The sequence below is a fragment of the Macrobrachium rosenbergii genome, chromosome 55 (assembly GCF_040412425.1).
Source record: "Macrobrachium rosenbergii isolate ZJJX-2024 chromosome 55, ASM4041242v1, whole genome shotgun sequence".
Lineage (NCBI taxonomy): Eukaryota > Metazoa > Arthropoda > Malacostraca > Decapoda > Palaemonidae > Macrobrachium > Macrobrachium rosenbergii.
This window is the reverse complement of record NC_089795.1, coordinates 86,364,503-86,391,540: the sequence shown is the minus strand read 5'-3', so window position 1 is coordinate 86,391,540 and position 27,038 is coordinate 86,364,503. Positions and strand designations below refer to the sequence as shown.

At 37.8% G+C, this 27,038-nt stretch overlaps 3 protein-coding genes across 4 annotated transcripts; 2 read left to right on the top strand and 1 right to left on the bottom strand.

Annotated features, from left to right (window-relative positions):
• Positions 1-697: 697 nt before the first annotated feature.
• LOC136835589 (uncharacterized) lies at positions 698-2,920 on the top strand. Its single transcript, XM_067099296.1, has 2 exons — positions 698-851; positions 2,072-2,920. Exons 1-2 carry the CDS (start codon positions 846-848, stop codon positions 2,495-2,497), a joined length of 432 nt encoding a protein of 143 aa, XP_066955397.1. The 5' UTR covers positions 698-845; the 3' UTR covers positions 2,498-2,920.
• A 2,912-nt stretch (positions 2,921-5,832) lies between these two features.
• LOC136835165 (pro-resilin-like) lies at positions 5,833-26,117 on the bottom strand. 2 transcript variants are annotated; one of them, XM_067098372.1, is made up of 2 exons: positions 26,022-26,117; positions 5,833-6,597 (listed from the first exon to the last, which is right to left on the bottom strand). In XM_067098372.1, exons 1-2 carry the CDS (start codon positions 26,052-26,054, stop codon positions 6,169-6,171), a joined length of 462 nt encoding a protein of 153 aa, XP_066954473.1. In that variant the 5' UTR covers positions 26,055-26,117; the 3' UTR covers positions 5,833-6,168. The 2 variants fall into 2 exon arrangements, with proteins under 2 accessions (XP_066954473.1, XP_066954474.1); XM_067098373.1 differs by lacking the exon at positions 26,022-26,117 and adding an exon at positions 9,572-9,689.
• Positions 18,192-23,229, top strand: LOC136835162 (cuticle protein 8-like). The gene is made up of 2 exons (XM_067098371.1): positions 18,192-18,412; positions 22,377-23,229. Exons 1-2 carry the CDS (start codon positions 18,209-18,211, stop codon positions 23,028-23,030), a joined length of 858 nt encoding a protein of 285 aa, XP_066954472.1. The 5' UTR covers positions 18,192-18,208; the 3' UTR covers positions 23,031-23,229.
• Positions 26,118-27,038: the final 921 nt, after the last annotated feature.

Below are 27,038 nucleotides of genomic sequence, written 5' to 3'. Positions count from 1 at the left end.
CCTACACCGAGGCGCTAGTACTAAACACCGTATGGTAAACGTAATGTAGACGGACGCACGAAGATATTGTTTATTAATATAATTTGTCGACCACACAATATAGAAATGGGTGTATATAATACTTTGATCCCCTGGGGGCTAGTACTAAACACGGCGTCTCAAGGAGCTTCTGCCATAGTACTAACACCTCACGTAGATAACAAGCAAAAGTAGAACCAAATAATGCATAATAATTCTTCTTCTGTCCTTCGAACTTACATTTCGTTTCTCTATGTAGCTAGCCTAACTTGAATCTCGAATACAGTCCTTTCATCCATATCATTTCTGTAACCTCACGGAAATTGTATAAACCTTCATGATTTTCATATCCGCTGCCTAGTGAAGGGACTGTTTAATTTTCTTAGGGAATTAAGAATGACCACACAGGTTACTTTGGCCAGTGAAAGCTATTTCACTGATATTATTGATTATATATATATTGTTGACACTGCAAAGCATCCCGGTATTTTAAAAGCTGATTGGACTAATCGCAGGTGTTAGAAACAGTTTGTAACTCTACAGTAACTTTCCATTATCCTCAGTGCCCCCTGCAAATGAAGAATTAGAAACCCGAAAAAGCAAGAGCAAAGAAGAAGGAGAGGTGAAAGAAAGAGAGGGAGAGAGAGAGAGAGAGAGCGAGAACGGAGACGCCCAGAATACGTCAGTACGTTTGTTTCAAACGGCTTGTGAATGCCCCACTCACTCGCTAAATCCTTCGTCGTGTAAAGGTGAATGGAAGCTGGGTATATATATCTGGAGCACTGGGCCTCGTCGTATCACAGTCACTCCTTGAACGCGTCTCAGAGATGAAGGTAAGGAAAGGACTGATATTTTTCTCTTTTCGAAGTGGACAAGTTTCGGAGAACCGTGCAAGATTCTACGTAACCGGTTGGGTTTCGAAGGCTAGGCCTAAGTTGACTCTCCAGAAGGATCTATCTTTTTTTTTTGGTGAAATAATTAGTTCCTTTTGCCTCTGTCAAATTAATCTCTCTTCATTCTACGAAGTTTTGATTGTATATAGTCGACAGTTACCTGATAACTTCAATATAATTGGTTTGATGTTCCTCCAGATGTTCAAGTTTACAAATTAGTACCGTAACTCTTGTTTCATCCTTCCTTCTTTTATTTAGATTCGCCTCATTATTCCTTTAAATCTTAGGCTTTGTAGGTTTAAAAAGATTAAAATGAGATTTCCAAAGCTTATAACTGTAGATTACTCACAGAAACAATCTGCGGTTTCCGTATAATCAATTCGCGTCCGTTTACGCCTACAGAAAGAAACAAAATTCACGGCCTAGCACAGTTTCCTGAAGTTCAATGTAACTGATGATTATTCAATGGTTTGTTGTTAATAATGTCCCAGCTACGAGTATTTGAAAAAGTTCGAAACATTAACTTCAGGCAGCAAGTACCTCCTTGACCTAGGCTCGTTTCCAAAAGTAGCTAGACTCATGCGAAGTTTAACGACCGCATGAGCCTACCCTCATCTATATCCGAGTGACCACAGTTGTAGGAGTACCAGCTCCCTTGGAGAGAATGACACCCGCCCCCTCCTCCAATCCCATTATGCCCCAAAAAACCAGTTTGTATATTATGTTCCGGTGTGCCCGAAAGGAAAAGTTCACTAGGCAGATGTTAATCCTTGGTGTATTACATAATCGCTTTCGTCGGCAGGAGATTTCTGCTGTCTTTGGGGAGAATGGAAAGTTGATTTCAAATATGACTGGTTTTTAAATTACATAGATTTTGGTGATATATATTGGGCTACATTCATATCTAGGGAAGAATATACACTATTTTTCTTTCAGTACAAATTAATACACTTTTGAATAGAGAATCAATGACAGTTGTTGCAACGCTAAAATTTTAAGCAAAGAATACTTTCCATGGGTCTAAAAGTACTGACATACCTCTTACACCAATGTGCTCAGCCAGTCTCTTCACTAGAAAATGACACAAGGCTGTTAGTTTCCTTAGCCTTTCTTTTTATAAAAACCATCCGATTATATTTCCAATAAACACCTGCCAACAGATCGTCGCCGTTGCCGTCGCCCTCCTGGTGAGCACCTGCCAAGGCGCCCCTCAAGGTTACAACTATGCCACCCCAACGACGCCAGCCCCCGCTTCCTACGGCTTCAGCTACGCCGTCGACGCCGTCGACAGTCTGAGACGCCCTGTCCACTTCGGTCAGGAGGAAAACCGTCAGGGCGTCCAGACGACGGGAACCTACTACGTCCTTCTGCCCGATTCCCGCCTGATGACCGTCAATTACTACGTCGACGAGACGGGATTCCACCCCACCTACACGTTCCAGGGACAGGCCGTCTACCCCGAGCCTGCTGCTGTTGGCGGGCAGGCCGCCCTAGCTGCTCCCTCGCAGCTGTACAACACTCCCGTCGGAGGACAGGCAGCTTTGGCTACTCCCTCTCAGCTGTACAACACTCCCGTCGGAAAATAAGGGATTCCTCGTTAGGCCGAGTCCTCCTTGCCCTAAGTCTCTGTTTACTTCTTTTTCCTGTTCTGTTCTCTCTTTTTGCTTATTCTCTCTCATCTTCAGTTCTCTCAAACTCGATCAAACATTGCAAGAAAAGTATGACAGTTTTACCAGAGTGCATAGAAGTACTAGTAGTTAATAGGGACTAGCCCTTGAAACGGCTCTGCACGAGCTGAGTGCTCAAGTCTTATTTCCAGAAGATGATCGTCTACTCTCTCTCTCTCTCTCTCTCTCTCTCTCTCTCTCTCTCTCTCTCTCTCTCTCTCTCTCTCTCTGCCAAACGCCGTGCGTTGGCAGCATTGTTATTTTGCTCATTTTTATACCTTTTATATTCATTGAAATTGTTTATATTTTTGTTACTACGTGAATGAAGTTTATACTTACAAACGGCTGTTTTCATTTGAGCTCCTATGAATACCATTTAAACAAAGCATGATACAAGTTCTCGAAATATTACCGATATAACCTCAGTTTATGTAAAAGGCAAGTATTTTGAAACAAATCAAGAGATTTAACCACAGAAGATTATTTAAATATAAAAAATATTAATAATGAAAAAGGAATGGAATGAAGGGTAAATAAGTGGGATTAGATATTTAAAAATCATTCATAGATTTACCTCCGGAATAATACGTGATAGTTTATTCCATTTGCTTACAAAGTTCGTGTAAATTTTAATATGTATATTTCGTTATGGCCAATTGTAGATTTAATTGTACCACCAAACTGATTTGGTAATTATCTAGCAAGATCAATTTTAGCCATGCGCGCCCAAAGTATGGATTATCACTCATATATATATATATATATATATATATATATATATATATATATATATATATATATATATATATATATATATATAATCAGAATCTCCGGCGTTTCCCAGACTGAAAAGTAACTGCAAAAAGTTCAGATTTGTTCTCAATGATGTCGAATTCAGTTTAATAAAACAATACCGGAAAACAGCATTCCTAGAGTTTATAGAATGTCAGCATCTAATTCACAGAGTTACGAAGACGTACTTAGAGTGTAAACTATATTCCATAGTATATTTGTGCAAATGGCGTATATCTACAGCATTTTCAACAAGAACACTAAATTAAACGGAATTGAAAATAATTTCAATTCTTTTGAAATTGTTATAAAGCGTAACATATTTGGCTTTTCTTTTCTTTTTGGGGTTTTAGATGCATTTATAAAGTAAATGAAAACTCAAGAAGTGCTTGGAGGCATAATCATTAATCATGGAAACTGACAACTGTTTTTAGCCCTGTTATGATTGCAATACTTAATCAATCTGCAAATTGCAGGAGTTTGTCTCTACGAAAAAACACGGTTTCTGTTACATTCCGGATGAGAAAAAACACGGTTTCTGTCACATTCCGGATGAGAAAAAACACGGTTTCTGTCACATTCCGGATGAGAAAAAACACGGTTTGTCACATTCCGGATGAGAAAAAACACGGTTTCTGTCACATTCCGGATGAGAAAAAAACACGGTTTCTGTCACATTCCGGATGAGAAAAAACACGGTTTCTGTCACATTCCGGATGAGGAAAAACACGGTTTCTGTCACATTCCGGATGAGAAAAAAACACGGTTTCTGTCACATTCCGGATGAGAAAAAAAAAAACACGGTTTCTGTCACATTCCGGATGAGAAAAAACACGGTTTCTGTCACATTCCGGATGAGAAAAAACAGTTTGTCACATTCCGGATGAGAAAAAACACGGTTTCTGTCACATTCCGGATGAGAAAAACACGGTTTCTGTTACATTCGGATGAGAAAAAACACGGTTTTCTGTCACATTCCGGATGAGGAAAAACATGTCACATTCCGGATGAGAAAAAACACGGTTTTGTCACATTCCGGATGAGAAAAAAAAACACGGTTTCTGTCACATTCCGGATGAGAAAAACACGGTTTCTGGGTCACATTCCGGATGAGAAAAAACAGTTTGTCACATTCCGGATGAGAAAAAACACGGTTTCTGTCACATTCCGGATGAGAAAAAACACGGTTTCTGTCACATTCCGGATGAGGAAAAACACGGTTTCTGTCACATTCCGGATGAGAAAAAACACGGTTTCTGTCACATTCCGGATGAGAAAAAACACGGTTTCTGTCACATTCCGGATGAAAAAAAACACGGTTTCTGCCACATTCCGGATGAGGAAAAAAACGATTTTCAAAACAAAAACGTATACAGAGGACACAAAACCTACGCAATAAGACAGACGCTTCCATTTATTCGTAGTAAAGTCGAGAAACTCTAGGGTAGTGTCCTCCAGATTTCGTGTACAGTAATGGTTGAGACATTCATTTTAAATTTAAAACAACCTTGCAAACTGTAATGCACAGCCTCACATTCCTCCTGAAAAGTTGCGTGTGTGTGAACCAACTTGCAACTGGCTAGTTGCAGCTATATGGGAGGGAAAGCTGGACATACATGCTGTGGATACACGCACAAAGCCTTCCTAAAATATGTACAAGATGTATACTGAAACTGCATTATTATGAACAGGAACATTCTTTCCTTCTTTCTGAAAGAGGTACAGGCTATCATACCTGACTAAATGGCATCGTCTTTTTTCCCCCGTAGAAGGTAGTGCCGTCAGTGCACTGCACGGGGTGCACTGTAGGCATTACTAAAGGTTCTTTGCAGTGTCCCTTCCAAGGTTCCTAGCTGCAAACCTTTTCATTCCTTTTACTGCACCTCCATTCATATTATCTTTCTTCCACCATGCTATCCACTCTCTCCTAACAATTATTTCATAGCGCAACTGCATTGAGGTTTTCTTCCTGTTACGCCTTTCTACCTACTCTCAATTTCCTTTCCAGCGCCGAATGACCTCATAGGTCCCAGTGCTTGGCCTTTGGCCTAAACTCTATATTCCATTCCATTCCACGTTTCTTAATATTTTCATCTAAGTAACACGAGGGGAAGTCTCATACTCAATATTTTCTGAGGAAAATGGAAGTTGTTTCTAATGATTGTTATACTATCCTTCGATCTGGATAGAGCTGATTCTTGGGGAAGTGTAAATCATTAAGAAAATCGTACGTTGAATATTGATGTTTTTTGCCGTGCAATAATAGATACTGTAGAATATATAATATATATATATACATATAATAAATATAATGTGTATATATATAATATATACACATTATATTTATGTATATATATATATATATATATATATATATATATATATATATACTGTATATTCAATGCTCTTAATCTCATGTCGCTTTCCATTCATGTATCTAGATAAAAATCAAAAGGTTGTTGTCAATTCGTATAAAACTTTATTGAAGCAGTAACAAAATCAAAAACAACATAAATGTCAAAAAATAAAAGTAAACAACAATGTAACAGAGAGAAGAAGAAGAAGAAGAAGACGTTCAACTTCTTTTCAAAAGGAGTAAGACTTGAGTCTCCTCCTCGTAACAGAGGTACTCAGCGAGAAGAACATCCTTGTACTGAGGAAACTGACTATATTCCTCCTTCCTAAGAGTGATTAAGACGAACTAGTACCTGAGAGGAAAAGAGGGAATAGAAATAAAGGGGGAGAAGGAGGTAAAAAGAGACTTAGGGCAAGGAGGATTCGGCCTAACGAGGAATCCCTCACTTTCCGACGGGAGTGTTGTACAGCTGAGAAGGAGTAGCCAAAGCCGCCTGTCCTCCGACGGGAGTGTTGTACAGCTGCGAGGGAGCAGCTAGGGCGGCCTGCCCGCCAACAGCAGCAGGCTCGGGGTAGACGGCCTGTCCCTGGAACGTGTAGGTGGGGTGGAATCCCGTCTCGTCGACGTAGTAATTGACGGTCATCAGGCGGGAATCGGGCAGAAGGACATAGTAGGTTCCCGTCGTCTGGACGCCCTGACGGTTTTCCTCCTGCCCGAATAGCACGGGGCGTCTCAGACTGTCGGCGGCGTCGACGGCGTAGCTGAAGCTGTAGGAAGCGGGGGCGGGGGTCGTCGGGGCGGCGTAGTTGTAACCTTGAGGGGCGCCTTGGCAGGTGCTCCCCAGGAGGGCGACGGCGAAGGCGACGGCGATCTGAGATGCAGATTTTAAAAGTTCAAACGAAGATGCAATGCATTAATGCCCTAACGCTATTCTCCTTGCATTTTAATACATTTTTATCTTTTTATTCATGTATTAATTCATTTATTTTCTTTTTAATAAGTGAGATCTCTTTTTTTCTGTACTTCCTTTTACCTCCTCTTACTTCCTAATGAACACCACATTCTTCAGAAGCTTGAATCTCAAGTCAATGGACCCTTTGGTGGGCTTGTACCATATGAACAAGGTTCGTCTTCTGAATAATAATAATACTTATAACAGTAACAATAATAAATAAATCATAAAAACAAATATAAAATCCTTTAGGAGGAATCCCCTTCATTTTCAGGATCGAAGAAAAGGAAATGATTAAGGAAATGGAAAATTAATATCTGAAGACATTAAGGTCGGAATTTTGACACCTGTAATGGAGATTGGCCGCGCAAGAGAATTCTCGGAGACCGACAGAATGAAATGCAAGGTGGCGATAGATTGGGGAACGTATTTTATGAGATAATCTCTTCTTAAGAATGACATTGTTTTCCCATTAGAAAAATTAATCAAGGATTGTCTCTTTTTTGTAACACGGTCGATATATACAGTGCACGTTGCTGGCAGTATGATCGATATATTTCAATTTACTTATTGCGTTCGTTAACCTTTAAAATATCCCGTGGGAGGGTAGTGCCGTCAGCGCACCTCATGCTGTGCACTGTAGGCGTTACTTTAGGTTTTACTGTACCTCCTTTCATATTCTCTTTCTTCCATCTTACTTTCCTCAACCCTTTCCTAACAATTGATTCAGAGTGTAACTGCGAGGTTTTCCTCCCGTTACACCTTTGACTGTCGATTTCCGTTTCAGAGCTGAATGACCTCATATCTCCCAGTGCTTGGCCTTTGGCCTAAATCTATATTCAGTTCAGTCAAACGTTTAAAAGATACTATTCTTAATTTACTTCGACTGAGCGGATTCTATGGTATAAAGAGAGGGCACTGGAACAGGTTTTTAATGTTTTGTCAGCTAAATGGTCTCACTCAGTCACTTTCTCATAATTTTTATAGTAAAATTTGCAATTTGAGTTTAATGGCAGAATGCTTACTTAATGTGACTATCTCAGGCTGTTTATATACCTTAAAGATGGGAATGTCACCGCAGTTTCTAAACCACTTGTTTTGACATTTCCCCATATTTTTTTTATTTCTTGGAATTGGAATTGGAATATGAAATTTGGGCCAAAGGCCACGCACTGCGACCTACGAGGTCATTCCGCGCTGAAAGGGAAATTAACAGTAAAATGGCTTTAAAGGTGTAACAATGGGGGGAAACCTCGCAGCTGCACTATGGAACAATTGGTAGGCGAGGGTGGAAAGTAAGATGGAAGAAAGAGAATATGAACGAAGGTACAGCAAAAGAAACGAAAGGGGTTGCAGCTAGGGGCCGAAGGGACGCCGCAAAGAACATGAAGTAATGCCTACAGTGTACCGCGTGAGGTACACTGACGGCACTACCCAGACTCTTTCAAGTGAGTCTGTCCTGTATATCAAAGAAGCATTTTCAAACCTCGATTGAGTGGAACAAAATTTTCAGATCGTTCTACCTGACAGGCACCAAAGGTCTTTAGGGACATAATCAATCAACCTGAGGAACGCCTTTTAATTTATAGAGATTCTCTTCCTCCTTTCCTTATTCCTCTACTTCTTCTTGTCTTTACCCAGTTCTTCCTCATCTCCTCTTCATTTCTTAATACGCATTCTTGTGAAATCAGACCCATCCACGCTTTCATTTCCTTAATCGGGTAAGCGGCCGATAAAAAAAATTCAAAATGTTTCCAGTTGAAATCTTTAAGTTTCCCTTCAAGTGAATGTGATTTTTTGTGCATAATACTGCGAGATTTATTCTAAAAGCGTACTGTTAAAAGTACATAAATCTCTGAATAATGTAGCCTCTTTTATCTGAAAGCGTCATGACTTACTGAGAGATAGGAAATGTGACCACATTTTCAAAAGTATACACTTGATATAGAATAACATATTCAGATTAACATAACTCTTGCAAAGACGGTCCAGTGTTAAATATTTCAAAGTGAAATTAATTCAGAAAGCTGATATTGATGAAAGTAACTTCACTAAAACCGTCAGATGTTTTTTTAAAAAATACAAAAAATCCAAAATTTTGGTCAAAGCGATTTTAAGAGCCAAAGAAGAAGCAACACCTTCCAACACTGCAAATTCACGAACTCAGAAAACTTAACGACAAGCAAAAAATGCGCCGAAGTTTCTTCGGCGCAATCGAGTTTTCTGTGCAGCCGCTACAGCGTATAACCAAGGCCACCGAAAGTAGATCTATCTTTCGGTGGTCTCGGTATAATGCTGTATGAGCTGCGGCCCACGACACTTTAACAACGGCCCGGTGGTGGCCCGGCCTATATCGTTGCCAGACACACGATTACGGCTAACTTTAACCTTAAATAAAATAAAAACTACTGAGGCTAGAGGGCTGCAATCTGGTATGTTTGGTGACTGGAGGGTGGGTGATCAACATGCCAATTTGCAGCCCTCTAGCCTCAGTAGTTTTTAAGATCTGAGAAAATTAATCCATCGAGTGATTTCTTAACCTCTCATAAACACACGTCGACAACTTATCACAAAAAAGTTGGAAACATGTCATAAACACGTAGACAACATATCGCATACAAATCACAAACAGGTTGAAAACAAGTCAACGGCAGTAAATGAAGAACAAATGTTGGACAATAGTATGAAGCACTGGTTGGAAATACCAACAAATCGTCGATTTGTATTCAACATGTTGATGATGTGTATGCTACAAGTTCCCGACATATGTTAACGACATGTTCGACTGTAGTGCTGACGCATCCTAAGTCGTACAAAATCCACCACTTAGGTTGCAGAGGAGGAAGAGAAAAGTCGAAGACATCGATGCAAGAATTGCCACTTGTCCGCTTACCTTCATGTTTGCGACTTGTTTGAGGCTTGACTGTGATCTGGAAGGGTATGGCCCCTTGCACACATATATATACCCCGTACGTCCATTCACCTCGCCGCGACAAGCCCCATAAAGGAGAACATTCACGCCTTATGAAGTCAGCCCATAACCATCTTCTCATGCTAGCAGCTCGCCCGTTCCCCCCCCTCTCTCTCTCTCTCTCTCTCTCTCTCTCTCTCTCTCTCTCTCTCTCTCTCTCCGTACGCAGGGGCTTAACAATACCGGGAGTGCACATGTGAATTAGCGTATGAATCTAAGTTCATACAAATGGTCAATAGTCAAATATTATTATAAAAAATACATAATAAACGAACGTTTATATGGAATAAGAATGAAAAAAAAACTATTCACTTGCAAAGATATAAATACCGACAGGTCACGAAATAAAACACAAGAGAGGGAAAGAACGGACCAATAACAAAGAGATATATGTCAAAGTATAACTTATAAAGAGTATTAGTCTCATTCTTTTGTATAGTTTCCCCTTGCACCGTTTTCTGTTACAGCTTCGAGACTGAATCTTTTATTTTCTCTGATGTTTGTTTCAATCTAGAACCTTGAATCAAAATACGTTGTTAATGTCATGTGTAAGTTTAGCTTGAAGAAACACTTATCAAGTTATCAGTGAAGTATTTTTTAGGTTTTTTTGTCTGTTTAAAAGCATGCCAATACGATTTTCTCACAGGTTTTGTAACGTTATCTGTTTATACAAGATATTTCTAGACTGCTCCAGTTGGCCAGAATAACGTAACACCTACTATATAGAGTGCTGGAATCATCGGGAACTGAAAGAGAATATACGCAAAGAGAGAGAGAGAGAGAGAGAGAGAGAGAGAGAGAGAGAGAGAGAGAGAGAGAGAGAGAGAGAGAAAGTATCCTAATCTCACACCCCAAGTCGTCTAACGCAGAACGGAAAATAAAATAGTTTCATTTCAACGGAATTTATTTTAGCGTTCAATGCAAAAGAGTTACTGCTCTAAGGAATAGACATCCCCCTTCCCCATCCCCACCCCCGGGCAAGATCACTTCCACGAGTTACATTGGCCTAAAATGAAGCATATCTTTCTGTGTTGTAAATAAATTTTATTATATATACTATATCCTGCTGCCACTACAGAGACCTGTTCACATGTTGTGATAAGACGCATCAACAAACAAAATCAGAAACAACAATGCAAGTCAGAAAAAAACTAGGGCACTGATGCACCTCGCTTAAAAGTAGAATGACAGCTTCTTTTTAACCCATGGTACACCTGCACCAGTAATACTGCCATACTGCCAGTGTTTTCTGAGGACTGTTTACATTTCCGAAGTACACACTTATTCATGTGTGAATGTTTTGTTTACACCAACGATGCATTAAAGCATTTACAAGTTCATTTGTTTTAACGTGGTTCATACATGTAGTAATAGAGCCTGGACATATGTCTCGCATGATACAAAATATAAAACGCTTTTAACATAAGAACATATAGACACACATGTGTACAAAATCATTAGGGTAGCCAGGGAAACGGACAGAATAAGACGGCGATAGTCATAGTCTGTGTGACGCCAGTTTGATTAACGTAATCAATCAACCAAGAAAATAACAGACACAAGAAGCTTCATGAAGTTTTCTCAGAATTCATGAACTTTTTTTTTTCCTTGTTCCTCATGAGCCAAATATTTCGAAAGGTGTACTGCCGTCAGTGCACCTCATGCGGTGCACTGTAGGCATTACTTAAGGTTCTTTGCAGCGTTCCTTCGGCCCCTAGCTGCAGCCCATTTCGTTCCTTTTACTGTACCTCCTTTCATATTCTCTTTCTTCCATCTTACTTTCCACCCTCTCCTAACGATTCATAGTGCAAGTGCGAGGTTTTCCTCCTGTTACACCTTTCGAAGTTTTTACTGCCAATTTCAGTTTCAGCGGTGAATGACCTCATAAGTCCCAGCGCTTGGCTTTTGGCCTAAATTCTATATTCAATTCAGTAAGCTCTCGTGAACATCTAAACAAGTAGCACTAGCTAAAAGGTCTGAAAGCAAGTCTGTGAGATATGTATAACAAAATAAAAGCAGAATATGATGTAAAATTAATAAAAGGAATAAGTGATAAGATCAGCTAAGTACGTATGAAGAAGAGAAATAAAATCTGAGGAGAAAGTTCTTTTTATGGCATAAAATCGAACCTCGTAGAGAATATAGGGTCTTTAGAGGGCTAATCACAGATTCCAACAAGTTCATCTGTGATCATAGCCAGAAATTAAGACCCAGAGCGCGGCTGCATATTCAACCCTCCATAGGCCTAATCTCACTAAGCGTAGGTCTAAATGATGACAGGTTTAGTTGAAGCCAGACAAGCAAAACGAACTATGTTTAGAGGGATAAAGACATGCGAGTATGCTAAATGAAAAGAAAAAGAATATACATTTACAATATAATCCTCTATAGGCCTAAACTCTCTATGCATAGGTCTAAATGATGACAGGTTTAGTAGAAGCCAGATGAACAGAACGATGTTTAGAGGAATAAAGACATCCCATTATGCTAAATGAAAAGAAATATGTTAAATTGCAATAGACTTACTCGAGGTTCTATATAAAAAAAAGGGGTAGAATCAGATATGTAAGCTTTATATTTAACATTGATTTGAACATTCGGAGGACTTCGTTCGAAAAATTGTAAAAATATTTGTTCATATTGACGCCATGGAAATGTTTTGGAAAGATAAAAGAAAAATCATAACTTATATATGAGAGAAAAGTCATTATTACACTGTTGTATGAAACTAGATAGGTATGAAGGCTCCGCTCTTTAGGATACGTTATGACTCGACCAACGGCCATACCACGCTGAAACCACTGATTCTTGTCTAAAGGTAACTGCGAATGGAAGAAGTTTACTTTTTTTTTTTAAGTTCTCGGCGTAGATATCGAGGAAGACCCAACCATTTTGTGCTTAATGAAACAGAAATCTATGAGGCCAAAATGTATGCAAAGTAGTTCATTACGAATACGAAAGAGGCGCTACTTATAGTATGATATCGACCATCCATTTTCTACATTTGACCACGCCGGGGATTTGACCACAGTGTAGGGAGTTTTGATAGTTTGAGGGAAGTACTTGCCTATAGGCCTTAATTGGGTTGTTTGGTAGATAACATCCTAATTTTTGGTAGCTCGGTAGATTTCTTACTATAAGTAGCGCCCAGAAAGACTATACGATTAATTTTAAGCTTCCCGACTTACGTAAACCTAGAAGAGAAGCCACTAGATAGTACTAGAGGCAAATGAAAGAAAAACTACATAACTACGTGACGTCAGCTCTTCGAAAGGGATGTATACGGGAAGTCTCCCAAAAACTAGAATTCTAGTACGACTCTCACACCTACTTTGCGTCTAGACTCTAGACGTAGGCGCGGGTGAAAGTTTCATTGACGTATTCTGGCCGCGTAAATTTTACGGATGCTTTCACTGGTTTTCCGTACAGTAACTTGGACGCGAGTTACCAAGGGAAGCCTGGACGAAGGGAATGAGTCAAATGACTTTTTCAATTCTTTACTTTGGAAATCTGAATTGAATTGAATATAGAATTTAGGCGAAAGGCCAACACTGGGACCAGTGAGGTCATTCAGAGCTGAAAAGGAAATTGACAGTAGAAAGGTTTGAAAGGTGTTTAAACAGGAGGAAAACCTCAAAGCAGTTACACTATAAATCAATTGTTAGGAGAGGGTTGAGGAAAGCAAGATGGAAGGGAATATGAACGGAGGTACAGTGAAAGGCTCGAAAGGATTTGGGAATATGAGTATGATGTACCTCTGTTATATGATGATGATGATGATGATGATGACATTATTAATGATGACTTAGTTGGCTTATTTAGGCTCTCTCAAACCTTCAGTGACATAACATAATTAAGATTAATTCTCTTATAGTGATAAAATTGCGCTTATTCTCATATTTATAGAGATTAGCTATAAAAAGAAAATTCTCATCTATAAAGTAATCATGTAAAAATTGAAAAATATTATCATATTTAGTTTTTTTTTGCAAGTGAGATTCCCACATTTACAGTGGCCGATGAAATAATTCTTATAAAATTAACAGTGATTTATAGAAATGAGAATTCCTATGAAATCCGCGATTTATAGAAATGAGAATTCCTGTAAAATCAGTGACTTATAGAAATGAGAATTCCTATAAAATCAGTGTGATTTATAGAAATATAAACCATTCTCAAATCTACAGCGACCGATCGAGATAAGGATTCCTATAAAATTATTGCGATTTATAGATACAATAATTATTCTCAAATTTACAGTGACCGATAAAGATAAGGATTCCTATAAAATTGTTGTGATTTATAGATAGAACTATTCTCACATTTACAGTTACTTACAGAAATGAGAATTTCTATAAAATCAGTGTGATTTATAGATATAATAATCATTCTCACATTTACAGTGACTTATAGAAATGAGGATTCCTAGAGAATTATTGTGATTTATAGATATAACATTTATTCTCACATTTACAGTGACTTGCAGAAATAAGAATCCCTATAAAATCAGTGTGATTTATAGATATAATATTTATTCTCAAATTTACAGTGACCGATAAAGATAAGGATTCCTATAAAATTAGTGTGACTTATAGATAGAATCATTTTCATATTTACAGTGACTTATAGAAATGAGAATCCCTATAAAATTAGTGTGGTTTATAGATATAATAATAATCATTCCCACATTTACAGTGACTTATAGAAATGAGAATTCCTATAAAAATTGTGTGATTTATAGATATAACAATCATTCTCACATTTACAGTGACTTATAGAAATGAGAATTCCTATAAAAACTTTGTGATTTATAGATATAACAATCATTCCCACATTTACAGTGAGCTATAGAAATGAAAATTCCTATAAAATTAGTGTGATTTATAGAAATAATAATAATTCTCTGGTCGAAGAATTGGAAAGTGAAACAAACTAATAGATTCTCCAACATTACGAAATGGTCTTTTAATGCCCCCTCTCTACCAGACTTTGGACTTTCTTAATTAGAAGAACCTAGGAAGTGGCTTTTTATGAGGAAGCAAAAAAATGGATAAACAAGATAAACGCGATAAGCGCTAGGTGTTCAGAAGAGAGGAGGAGGAGGAGAAAGGTAAACAGAGTAGAGAGAGAGAGAGAGAGAGAGAGAGAGAGAGAGAGAGAGAGAGAGAGAGAGAGAGAGAGAGAGAGAGAGAGAAGATATTTGGAGACAGAGAGGAGTTGTATTATTATTATTATTATTATTATTATTATTCAGAGGATTGTATTCATATGGAACAAGCCCACCACAGATTATTATTATTATTATTATTATTATTATTATTATTATTATTATTATTATTATTATTATTATTCAGAGGATGAACTCTATTCATATGGAACAAGCCCAATACAGGGGCCACTTTATTATTATTATTATTATTATTATTATTATTATTATTATTATTATTATTATTATTATTATTATTCAGAGGCTGGAACAAGAACAGGATTATTATTATTATTATTATTATTATTATTATTTTATTATCAGAGGATGAACCCTATTCATATAGAACAACCCCAATACAGGGGCCACTTTATTATTATTATTATTATTATTATTATTATTATTATTATTATTATTATTATTATTATTATTATTATTCAGAGGATGAACCCTATTCATAGGAAACAATCCCACAAAAGGGGCCACTGATTTGAAATTCAAGCTTCAAAAGAATATGTCATTTATTTGAAAGGAATAACAGAAAGTCATAGGAAATGAAGAAGGAAGAGATCAGTTATTAGAAAATGGAAAAAACAAAAGAACAAATTAATAAAGAAAAATAGACATGTAAGTTACTGAAATACAAGAGGAATTATTTTAGGGCACCAACGCATTGCATCTTCGCTTGAACTTCTGAAGTTCGAACTGCACGACGTCCTCTGTAGGGAGGCAGTTCCACAGTCTAACTGTGAGGAATAAAGGACCTCTGGAACTGAGAAGTCGACAGCGAGGCAGATTTTCTGAACAATAGAGAAGTAATTTGTATATCCGTTATGAAATGTTGGGAGATTTAATGTCCAAAAATGCTTGTAGTTCCCATGACGTAATGTTATTGTCTTTTTCACATTAAGCCTTTTTTCCCCTTTTACTAGTTCACGAGTGGGTCGACTGGTGCGCGGCAGGCCAACAGAACAGAGCAACAGACCTTGCAAACGCGAGGCTAGCGCTCTCCCTCTAAGCTAGATCTACTGAATTGACATTGATTGCAGTGGAGATTCAATTCTGGATTTGAAAGCGGAGGAAATATCAGATTCTGAAGGTATGTTGATCATTGGGGTAGACAGTATTAAGTTAGGTCTGAGAGAGAGAGAGAGAGAGAGAGAGAGAGAGAGAGAGACTTCAAAACTTAAAATTGTCTCTTCCAGTGAAATGGTGATCTCTCTCTCTCTCTCTCTCTCTCTCTCTCTCTCTCTCTCTCTCTCTCTCTCAAAATTTATTAAGATTTTAAATCAAAATCTTTAAAACGTATTTTATGAGTCGATAACCATCGTCGTTGTGACGCCAGATTACATGAACAAATCAGTTATTCATCTGTTTATCTGTCTGAATAAAACCTATCAAGAATTTCCTTCTTGTTTAGTTTTTTGTATAAAAGAAAACTGTTGTGCCGGCTTTGTCTGTCCGTCAGCGCTTTGTTTTCCGCACTTTTTCTGTCCCCCAGAGGTGTTAAAAACTACAGAGGCTAGAGGGCTGCAAATTAGTATGTTGATCATCCACCCTCCAATCATCAAACATACCAAATAGCAGCCCTCTAGCCCTCAATAGTTTTTACTTTATTTAACGTTAAAGTTAGCCATAATCGTACGTCTGGCAACGATATAGGACAGGCCACCGTGGTTAAAGTTTCATGGGCCGAGTCTCATACAGCATTATACCGAGACCACCGAAAGACAGATCTATTTTCGGTGGCCTTGATTATACGCTGTACAGAAAACTCGATTGCGCCGAAGAAACTGCGGCGCATTATTTACTTGTTTTCTTTGCAGTCCGAATTATTTATCACCAAAGATTTCGTTACAGCTGCTTCGCTAAAAGATGTATGACCGGTGTATCGGAATATGAATTTTAGGCCAAATGCCAAGCACTGGGACCTTATAAGGCCATTCATCTCTGAAAGGGAAAGGGAAAGGTTTGAAAGTAACAAGAGGAAAAAGAAACATTCTGTTCGGTAGAGCTGCGGAAGGAGTTAACTGATGAAGAGTTAGAGAATTTATTTCTAGTGATAAACTCTCTATAAGCAGTTGCTGTAACCAATTGGTTCTTAGCCACGAAACATCCTTATCCTTCAGAGCCCTAGGAGGGTGGAAGGTAAGATGGAATGAAGAGAATATGAACGGAAGTGCAGTGAAGGGAATGAAAGGGGTTTCAGCTATGGGCCGAAAGGACGCTGCAAAGAACCTTAAGTAACGCCTACAGTGCCCCACGTGAGGTGCACTGACGGCACTACCTGCCTATGGCGATGACTGGTGTATCAACGTGTATAAAAATAAACGAATTTCAAACGTAATAAACTCCCGTCCAGGTAAAAAAAAAAAAAAAAGTAAAAAATGCGAGTTTTCTGTCCGGTGGTGGCCTCAGCCACGGCCCATGAAACTCAGCCACGGCCCATGAAACTCAGCCACGGTCCGGTGGTGGCCTATGTTGTTAGTACCTATAGCGCTGCCAGAAGTACGATTATAACAATTATGGCTAACTTTAAGCTTAAATAAAATAAAAACTGCTGAGGCTAGAGGGCTGCAATTTGATATGTTTGATGATTGGAGAATGGATGATCAAGATACCAATTTGCAGCCCTCTAGCCCCAGTAGCTTTTGAGATCTGAGGGCGGACAGAAAAAGTCCGGACGGACAGACAAAGACGGCACAATAGTTTTCTTTCACAGAAAACTAAAAGCAAGACAATATCATTAACGCTTCAAAAGAAGCAAAAGACAGAAAAAAAAGTCTCCCTTTAACAATGACCTAATATCAATGACCCATTATTCTGCATATCTGCATCATCTGACAATGCCTATTGTGGAAACCTTATTGAAAAATAAATAAATGATTACAATGACAGTCACAATCTAATGTTTTCCAGCCATGTGGAGCAGAATTGAAGATTTTATTTTCTGTTTTTTTGGGTAACTTTTACCATTTGTCTTTCAGCTCTGTGTATGCATGAATTTTAATGTTTGTAAATATATCAGTGGCGATAAGTATTTTCTTTCCTTCGTTAAGAATGTCACGAAAACCAACATTAATAAGACTGTTATTGACAACAGTTACAAACCACAACTGTAACTACTGAGGCAAAGAATATTTCAAATATTTTATCATAATAAAACTGTTATTAGCAATAATTTCAAACCAGAACTGTACCTGATAAGACCAAGACTACTTTATGTAGTTTATCTAAATGGAACCACAAACTAACTTAAAGGACAGCATTCCCCCACCCCCCTCTTCCCTTTCCAACACCCGCCCCCCTAGTCCCAACCACCCCATAGACAGAATGCAGTCCTGCAATGTGAAATGAAAAGAAAAAAACAAAAAAAGAAAAGGAAAAAGAAGGCCTATCAAAGAAGTGAACGCAAAAGGGGGGTCTACTCGTCGAATGGGTATTGGCACGGTCTACACCGTGGGTATGGGTCACTGGGCATTATGTATATATATAGGGTCGATACGACTCCTTCTCCATTCACATTCAGTCGCCAGTCGTGTCTCCCAGCCATGAAGGTAAGACAGGTCTCCCGCAAGGTGCGTCTTTGTCTCCCATTTAGTTCCCTCGTCCGTTCGTCCCTATGAGCCTGCGCAGTGGCATCTAAAAGTGACAAATTTTCGTTACTTTTTAATCGTTTGGAGTAAGAGCCCGTGCTGAACCGAGGCTAGTTTAAACCTAACGGCAAAATCCTTGTTTTTCGCTGATTATTTTTTGTAAAAGAGTCCGTCCCATATTGTTTATTTTCAAAGGAATGATCTCTCCTTAATTTTGGGTTTTGAAATTCACATACTATTGTGTGTATGTGTATATATATATATATATATATATATATATATATATATATATATATATATATATATATATATATATATATATATATATATGTATGTATATATATGTATTCTGTGTAAGTCATTAAAGATTCATGAGACTCCTAAATTTTAAGCATCGATTTGCACTGACTGACTTCCAGAACAGTCACGTCATCTGTCAGCCATTTCATCGTTCCAGAACTTTCCCCTAAGATCTGTGGTCTGCTTTTCGCTGCGGCAACTAGTGTCATGAACGCATCATTGAAAAGGTTACCAAAAGAAATAGCTTTTAGTTTTCTGTAAAAGAAAACTATTGTGCTGGCTTTGTCTGTCCGTCCGCACTTATTCTGTCCGCCCTCAGATCTTAAAACCTACTGAGGCTAGAGGGTTGCAAATTGAGACGTTGATCATCCACCCTCCAATCATCAGATATACCAAATTGCAGCCCTCTAGCCTCAGTAGTTTTTAATTTATTTAGGGTTAAAGTTAGCCGTAATCGTGCTTCTGGCAACGATATAGAATAGGCCACCACTTGGCCGTGGTTAAAGTTTTACGGGTTGCGACTCTTACAGCATTATACCGAAAGATAAATCTACAGTATTTTCGGTGGCCTTGATTTTACGCTGTGCAGAAAACTCGATTGCGCCAAAGAAACTTCGGCGCATTTTTTACTTATTAGTTTGGTACACTCTGGTCTATAAGGACTCTATAATGATTATATGCTTCAAATTTAACCAAATAGTTCACTCATTCTCGATTCCAGTGCATTTTCCAGAATCTGTGGTATTGACCTTACTCAATACTGCATAATATTATAATTCTCAGTTTTGTGTATAATACTAATTCCCATTAAGCATCTGACTCCCATTTGTGTACATAATACGACTTCCCATTAAGTATATAATTCCCAGTTTTGTACATAATGCTAATTCCCTTTAAGCTTACAATTCCCGGTTTTGTGCATAATGCTAATTCCCTTTAAGCATATAATTCCCAATTTTGTGCATAATGCTAACTCCCAATAAACATATCATTCCCAGTTTTGTACCTATACTAATTCCCATTTAGCATATAATTCCTATTTTTGTATACAATATTAATTCCCATTAAGCTTATAATTCCCAGTTTGTACATAAAACTAATTCCCATTAGCATATAATTCCCAGTTTTGTACATAATACTAATTTCATTAAGCATATAATTCCCAGTTTTGTACATGATACTAATTCCCATTAAGCATATAATTCCCAATTTTGTACATAATACTAATATTATCCCATTAAGCATATAATTCCCAGTTTTGTACATACTACTAATTCCCATTAAGCATATAATTCCCAGTTTTGTACAGAATACTAATTCCCATTTACCTTACAAAGTTTTGTACATAATACTAATTCCCATTTATAATTCCTAGTTTTGTACATAAGTTTTGTACATAATACTAATTCCCCAGTTTTGTACACATTAAGTATATAATTCCCAGTTTTGTACATAATACTAATTCCTATTTACCATATAATTCCCAGTTTTGTACATAATACTAATTCCTCATTAAGCATATAATTCCCAGTTTTGTACATGATACTAATTCCCATTAAGCATATAATTCTCAGTTTTGTAGATAATACTAATTCCCATTTAGCATATAATTCCCAGTTTTGTACATAATACTAATTCTCATGAAGCATATAATTCCCAGTTTTGTACATAATACTAATTCCCATTACATATAATTCCCAGTTTTGTACATAATACTAATTCCCATTTAGCACATAATTCCCAGTTTTGTATATGATGCTGACTCCCGATAAACATATCATTCCCAGTTTTGTACCTATACTAATTCCCATCTAGCATATAATCCCCAGTTTTGCACACAATACTAATTCCTATTAAGTTTTGAACATAATCCCATTTTCCATATAAAGTACCTTCCCTCTTATATCTGGTACATTTCCCTTTATATTCTTTCCTTTCTCCAAATATTTTATTTAAAAGTGACGATCTTAAGTCAACACAATGTAAGAGTAATTTTTTTCATTCATACGAGAATGAATGGTTTGGACACATAGCTTCAATCATTCATATAAATTGTAAACACTAGCTTCTTCTTCTTGATGTTTTCTCTAAGCACGCAAGGCCGATTTAGACAGAGAAAAAATAACCGTACTTCCGTCTGCAGGTCTGTCGCCTCACTTCCAAAGCTACCCCCTTCCTCTTCCTCCCCCCCCCCCCTCCTCTCCCCCTTTTTCTCCTCGAGAAACTACCGAACGTCAAGAAAAACTCGTTCCAGGTGTAAAGGTTCTATTACTTCACAGGACGCCGCCGCTACCAAACCTGTTGGTTGACAATCGCTAAAAGAAACGCGAAGGGGGAAACTACCGAGGCGCCTACGAGTGAAATACTTCTGGACGGGACTCGTTTCGTTGCCGAGAGAATTTAGTAATGCGTAATTCCGTGAGATTATTAAGGTTACACAGATTACACACCCCCATTTCTGTACTATTGGTATTTTAGTTCCTTGGACAACGAAAGCATGGATGTAACAATCGGTCTAGTTTATTTATCAATAACCTCGACGATGCGCATAATAGAAGCAATGAGAAGGTTATTGTAAATTATAATTCATTATAATTCGTTATCTCATGCCTCGAGTCTGTAAATTTAGCATACACACTTTCAAGAAGTTTTGCAAGAACTGAACTGATTGAATTGAATTGAATATAGAATTTAGGCCAAAAACCACGCACTGGGACCTGTGAGATCATTCAGCGATGAAGCGTAAATTGACAGTAAAAGTTTGAGAGGCGTAACAGGAGGAAAACCTCGCAGTTGCACTATGAATCAATTGTTAGGAGTGGGTGGAAATTAAGCTGGAAGAAAGAGAATATGAAAGGAGATAAAGTAAAAGGAACGAACGGGGTTGCAGCTAAGGGGCCGAGGCACGCTGCAAAGAACCTTAATGCCTACAGCTCACCGCGTGAGGTGCAGCGCACGGGATGAGGTGTTCACTGAAATCCCACTTTTCTTTTAAAGTATTCCTTTCTTCGTAAAGGCTCTTATTTCAGACTGATTACATTCAAGACGTGAACAAAAATCCCACTTTTCATTTAAAGATTGCTTACTTTTAGGTTCTTATTTCAGATTTACTATATTTTTGCATGGACTTCAATTCAACTGTCTTATTAATTTCCTTATTTATCTCCTCATAACTTCATTTTCATCTTTATGTCTAAATTTTCTTTCAAATCAGGATGTAATAGTTACTGTACATACCCAAGAATGATTACTGTTTTTCTTTTTCTAAATTTAAGCCTTAGTGGAATTTTATAAGGTTATGCCGTCGTAAAAGACCAAAATTTGATTAGCAGAAACTTTAATGTCGATATGGCCAACAATCATTGTCACTCTGGCGCAATTCACCGACATTTACCTTAATTAAAATAAGTGTGAATGTTTCTAAATGATACAGATAAAGCTGTTTTCATTCTTGACAAATTATTAAATTTATATTTTGGTTAGCTTAATAATCAAATTCAATCAGATGATATTTACTACACATAAAACCTGTTCATGACATCTTTCCACTACAAACAGCTATTTTCACTGACGAAACATTACTCAACATCGTTGAATTAAAAGGAAAAAATTCTCCCACACACAGATTACCGTTACCATTTTCATCGCTCTCATCGCCTTCACTGGCTATGGCGCCCCGCAAGAACAGGGATATAACTACCTCACCCCGGCGACGCCTGCCCCTCCTCCTCCCTCCTACAGCTACGGCTACACTGTGGACGAAGTTGACAACGAGAGGCGGCCGGTCAAATTTGGCCACCAGGAGAGCCGCAACGGTCCCCAGACGACGGGGGCATACTTCGTCCTCCTACCCGATGGCAGAGTGATGACTGTCAATTACTACGCGGACGAGACGGGATTCCATCCGACTTATTCCTTCCAGGGGCAGGCTGTTTATCAACAGGCTGCCGCCGCTCCTGCAGCGCCTACGCAGCTCTACAGTCCTCCCAGCGGAGGGCAAGCAGCTTTGGCAACACCCCAGCATGAACAGCAGCAGGTCGTCAGCCTACCTGCAGCTGCACAGGTAGTCCTAGTCAGACCAAGGCAACAGCAGCAAGCCGTCAGCCTCCCTGCAGCTGCACAGGCAGTCTTAGCAACACCAAGGCAGCGGCAGCAGGTCAGCCTACCTGCAGCGGCGCAGGTAGTACGAGCTACGCCACAGCTGCATTACAGTCTTCCCGCAGCTGTCCAGGCAATTCTGGCAGAACCGTCTCAACTGTATCATACTCCCAGAGGATAGTGAATTCGCAATTCCTTCAAAATCAAAGAGATATTGAAAGTACTCTTCACCCTTCTCTGACTTAGTCCTATGACCAAACAATATTCTTTTTGTTAGGCCTACAATGTTGGTATTGTTCTTTGTTATTTCATTTTATTTTTCTACTTTTTTATACCCATGAGTTGTTGTTATTTCTTTGTTGAATAAAAATCATGATGAATGGAAAGTATGATTCAATCCCAGATTAGAATTGGAAAACGGTAAAAGAAAAAACTCGGTGAAATGAAAGACGAAGCAAATCAAGTAAACAGAAATGGCAAAAAAGACTAGGAAAATAGTCATAAGATTGAAAGACTATCGAAGCTGCTTCACTGACATGATTTGGAAGGCAAACGAACAGAGTAATATCCTATATTTCAGCCTAAGTAATGAACTCATCAATGAAACCATAATTAGTGAAAGGAACATTTTGCAAATATGAAGGCAACAAAAGGAAATTAGTTCTTAAACAATCCGTGAGGTTACTGTCGATGAGAAAAAATGCATCACAGTATTTGTGTCACTCGAGATAAAGGTAATGTGAAGGTCTTCCTAGACATGAGTCTAAGAAAACTTAGGGAACAGCTCTGGGAATTGTTCATGCGAATTAAACATACTGTTAAAACACGTGGGAATATCAAACACCACTACTTAGATAAGCCCTATACGTTCTTTCAAAACATGAGATGACTTGAGGTTTGTACCCAATCTAGTTTTGTATTTTGGGATTTTATGAAGAGTATGGCAGAAAAAGTCCAGAAAAATTTGGATTTTCTACACGTTCAGCCTATTGATGTTACACAACGCAGCCTGTGACAAAAATATGAACGTGAAGCAGTCACATATTACATCATAAAACTGTAATTGTACTACGATGTGTTCGAATCCATCCACATGATTGAGATGTAATGTTATTACATGATTTACAAAACCAAAGACCAATCTTTGTTGCAAAATAATGCATTTATACAAACGAAAATATACAGACCTTTAATCTTTTTGTAGCCGTTCACATTCTCTTTAATGCCACTTTATTTTCTTATCACGGTCTTTACTCTAGGAACTTACAGAGCTTTAGAGCCATTTCATAGTCCCCAATACCGACTATAAATAGTACCTGTTTGGTTTAAACAGCGCATTTGATATTTTAGACCTATGATAAATCTAGTTTTAAGTGTCTCCTTGACAGGTTGAGCTTCAGACTTTCATTTTGATCGAGTTTAATGCTTCCTTTCTAGAAGAATATAAAAAACAGTGAAGACTAACTATAGTTGAGAGAGAGAGAGAGAGAGAGAGAGAGAGAGAGAGAGAGAGAGAGAGAGAGAGAGAGAGAGAGAGAGTCTTCAATTCTGATCGATTTTTAAGTTTCTATTCTGAACGAATATAGACCGCCAAGATTGACTAGTTTTTTTCCAGAGAGACAGAGAGAGAGAGCAATCCAAATGAAAACATTCTTTCAAACTATCAAAATATCATGAGACTATTTCTCGTGGATTTATACTTTAGGTGAGACAATAATCAAAATATGTACGTCCAAATGATCATCTCACTATGAAAGTCCTCAAAGAAAATTAAAAAGTGAAACAATAAATAATAAATTAAATTAATAATCGATAAATATTAGCACACAAGGACCTTTAAAAGAATTCTGTAATTGAACATTAAAGATCAAATCACACCTCTTTTTATTTTTTGCCTTTTTTTATGGATTAAAAAACCTGTCTAGGGGACCTTTCGAGAAACTGTGAGCCGATGTAGCAGAGAGAGAGAGAGAGAGAGAGAGAGAGAGAGAGAGAGAGAGAGAGAGAGAGAGAGAGAGAGAGAGAGAGAGTTTCTTCTTTTAAAATTTCAATGGGAACTTCAATCATCATACGTAACTATGTAATATATGTATATATACACATGGACATATATACAGTATATACAGTATATACATATACATATATGCACATCTCATTCAACACCAATTGGATTATCCTCACCTCTAAACATTTAACATCGAACTTGACTGGCCTAGTATAGAAGTATTTAAGTAAAGAAAACTAAAGAATTACCATAGATCCATAAACCTTTTATGGATCTAACTACGCTTTAAATACAGAATTCCCGTCAGCTTCCGGAGCAGAGTGCACCGAGAAAGACTATTGTTTAGGAAACTGACAATCCTGACAAGCAGTATCTCATATATACGAACCTTGCACGGATTTAACAAAATTAGCTTGCCGACAAATAGTCCCATAGCCACGTAGACCTTCCATAGGCCTAACATCTGCTTTCAGTGCTGAATTCTTTAGCAAACTTCTGATTGAAACTGTCGTGAGATTTAGAATCCAACTAGACATTGACATTTGCAGCAGGCAGTATTATGGACCTACTGACCTTGCTTAAATGCAACATGATCTTAGCACACGATAAAACCCAGCCTTTCTTCGCGGGAAACTGCAAAACGATTGAGATATCTATTTGAAAACTAAAGCAGAAGTTACCATGCGCTAATCTTCCTCCATTCTCTCTTAGCTGCTATAGCCTGTATCTTTGTATTTCCGTGATCTCATTTGTCCTTATTTCCACTGCTTTTCCCCAATTTAAACCGGGGTTAGAAAAACGGTCATTTGAGTTAAGGCTTTTACCTAATTTTCATTCTCCTTTAGCAAATTATCAAGTAGCTCACAGGTTTCCCTCTATCAATCGTAGGTTATTCCAGTATCTACATGCGTCTATTCTCGTGTACTATATTGTATTTATCCAGATGCCTCGATTTTGCCTTTCATGTTTTGTTCAAGCCATGGATACCCGATAAATCGATCATTCCTTCAACTCTTCTGGTAATGGCAAACCTACATAGGACTACTGAACTATAATGTATGATATCTACAATTGTAAAAAATAATGCACGGTATATGCAGCTAACAAGTACTAATATTTTGCATTCCCGAATAAATAAAGTAATATCTAATGAAGTTTACTACTCACCTTAGGCCGTCCATAGCTGACGGTAGTCACCATATAGAAAGAGTAGTCACTTTACCTGGAAATTGTCAAAAGTCTTGGCCGATGAACCTTTTGAAGAAGAGCCCTTTTTTCCTGAAATGATAATAACCAACTATGACAGTCGTATGTAAATACAGTTTTAATAGCTACAAATCAATCGTATATCAATAAGTCACTTACATTAAAAAAATAGCTTTAAATTTAATATTAAATACACACACTACATGTTATAAGGTCAGAATTTCTGAGACAAAACAATTTACAATAAACACGGTTATCCAAAAGCTATACTGAGTCTTTGTAAAGGCAAAACTTTAAGCCCCAAAAATTGTTCTGTACGTTTAGCAAAATCCCTTTCTCCTGAAGTTGGTGGTTGCGTGTCTGAAGGCAAATTTGGGAAGGTTTTGCAAGGAGTAAGCAGCCTGGTGTAGATCTCTGTTTTAATCAACTAACCTAGACTAGATAACCATAGATAAGGAGTATTACTGTAATATATATCTATATATATATATATATATATATATATATATATATATATATATATATATATATATATATATATGCATTGCTTTACAACTGCTGTTTAGTTATTCATATTTTTACCCGCGTATAGGCCTACTGGTTCATCTATATGTTTTACTGTCATCTTTTACTTCTCTCTCTCTCTCTCTCTCTCTCTACGTATACACTAATCTGAAGACCCTATAAACAATCTTAATGCCTATTTATTCAAACACGACTATTAGTAAAATAAAAATAAGTCGGTGATTCATCAGTAAAATATTTGCGAACACTTCACCAAATTCTTCATTCAGGTTACGGCAAGTCTGTCAAGTCCTCCATAAATACTTTCTTCTCCTCAATCGACATTCTACCATTGAGACGAAAAACTTCAATCTTAGGAATGGGGGAAAAAAAGTTACAACGCCGAAGCCAAGTTGAACCAGAGATAACAGACCACACAATCAATCCATACCAAATGGCAACAACAACAGTCCC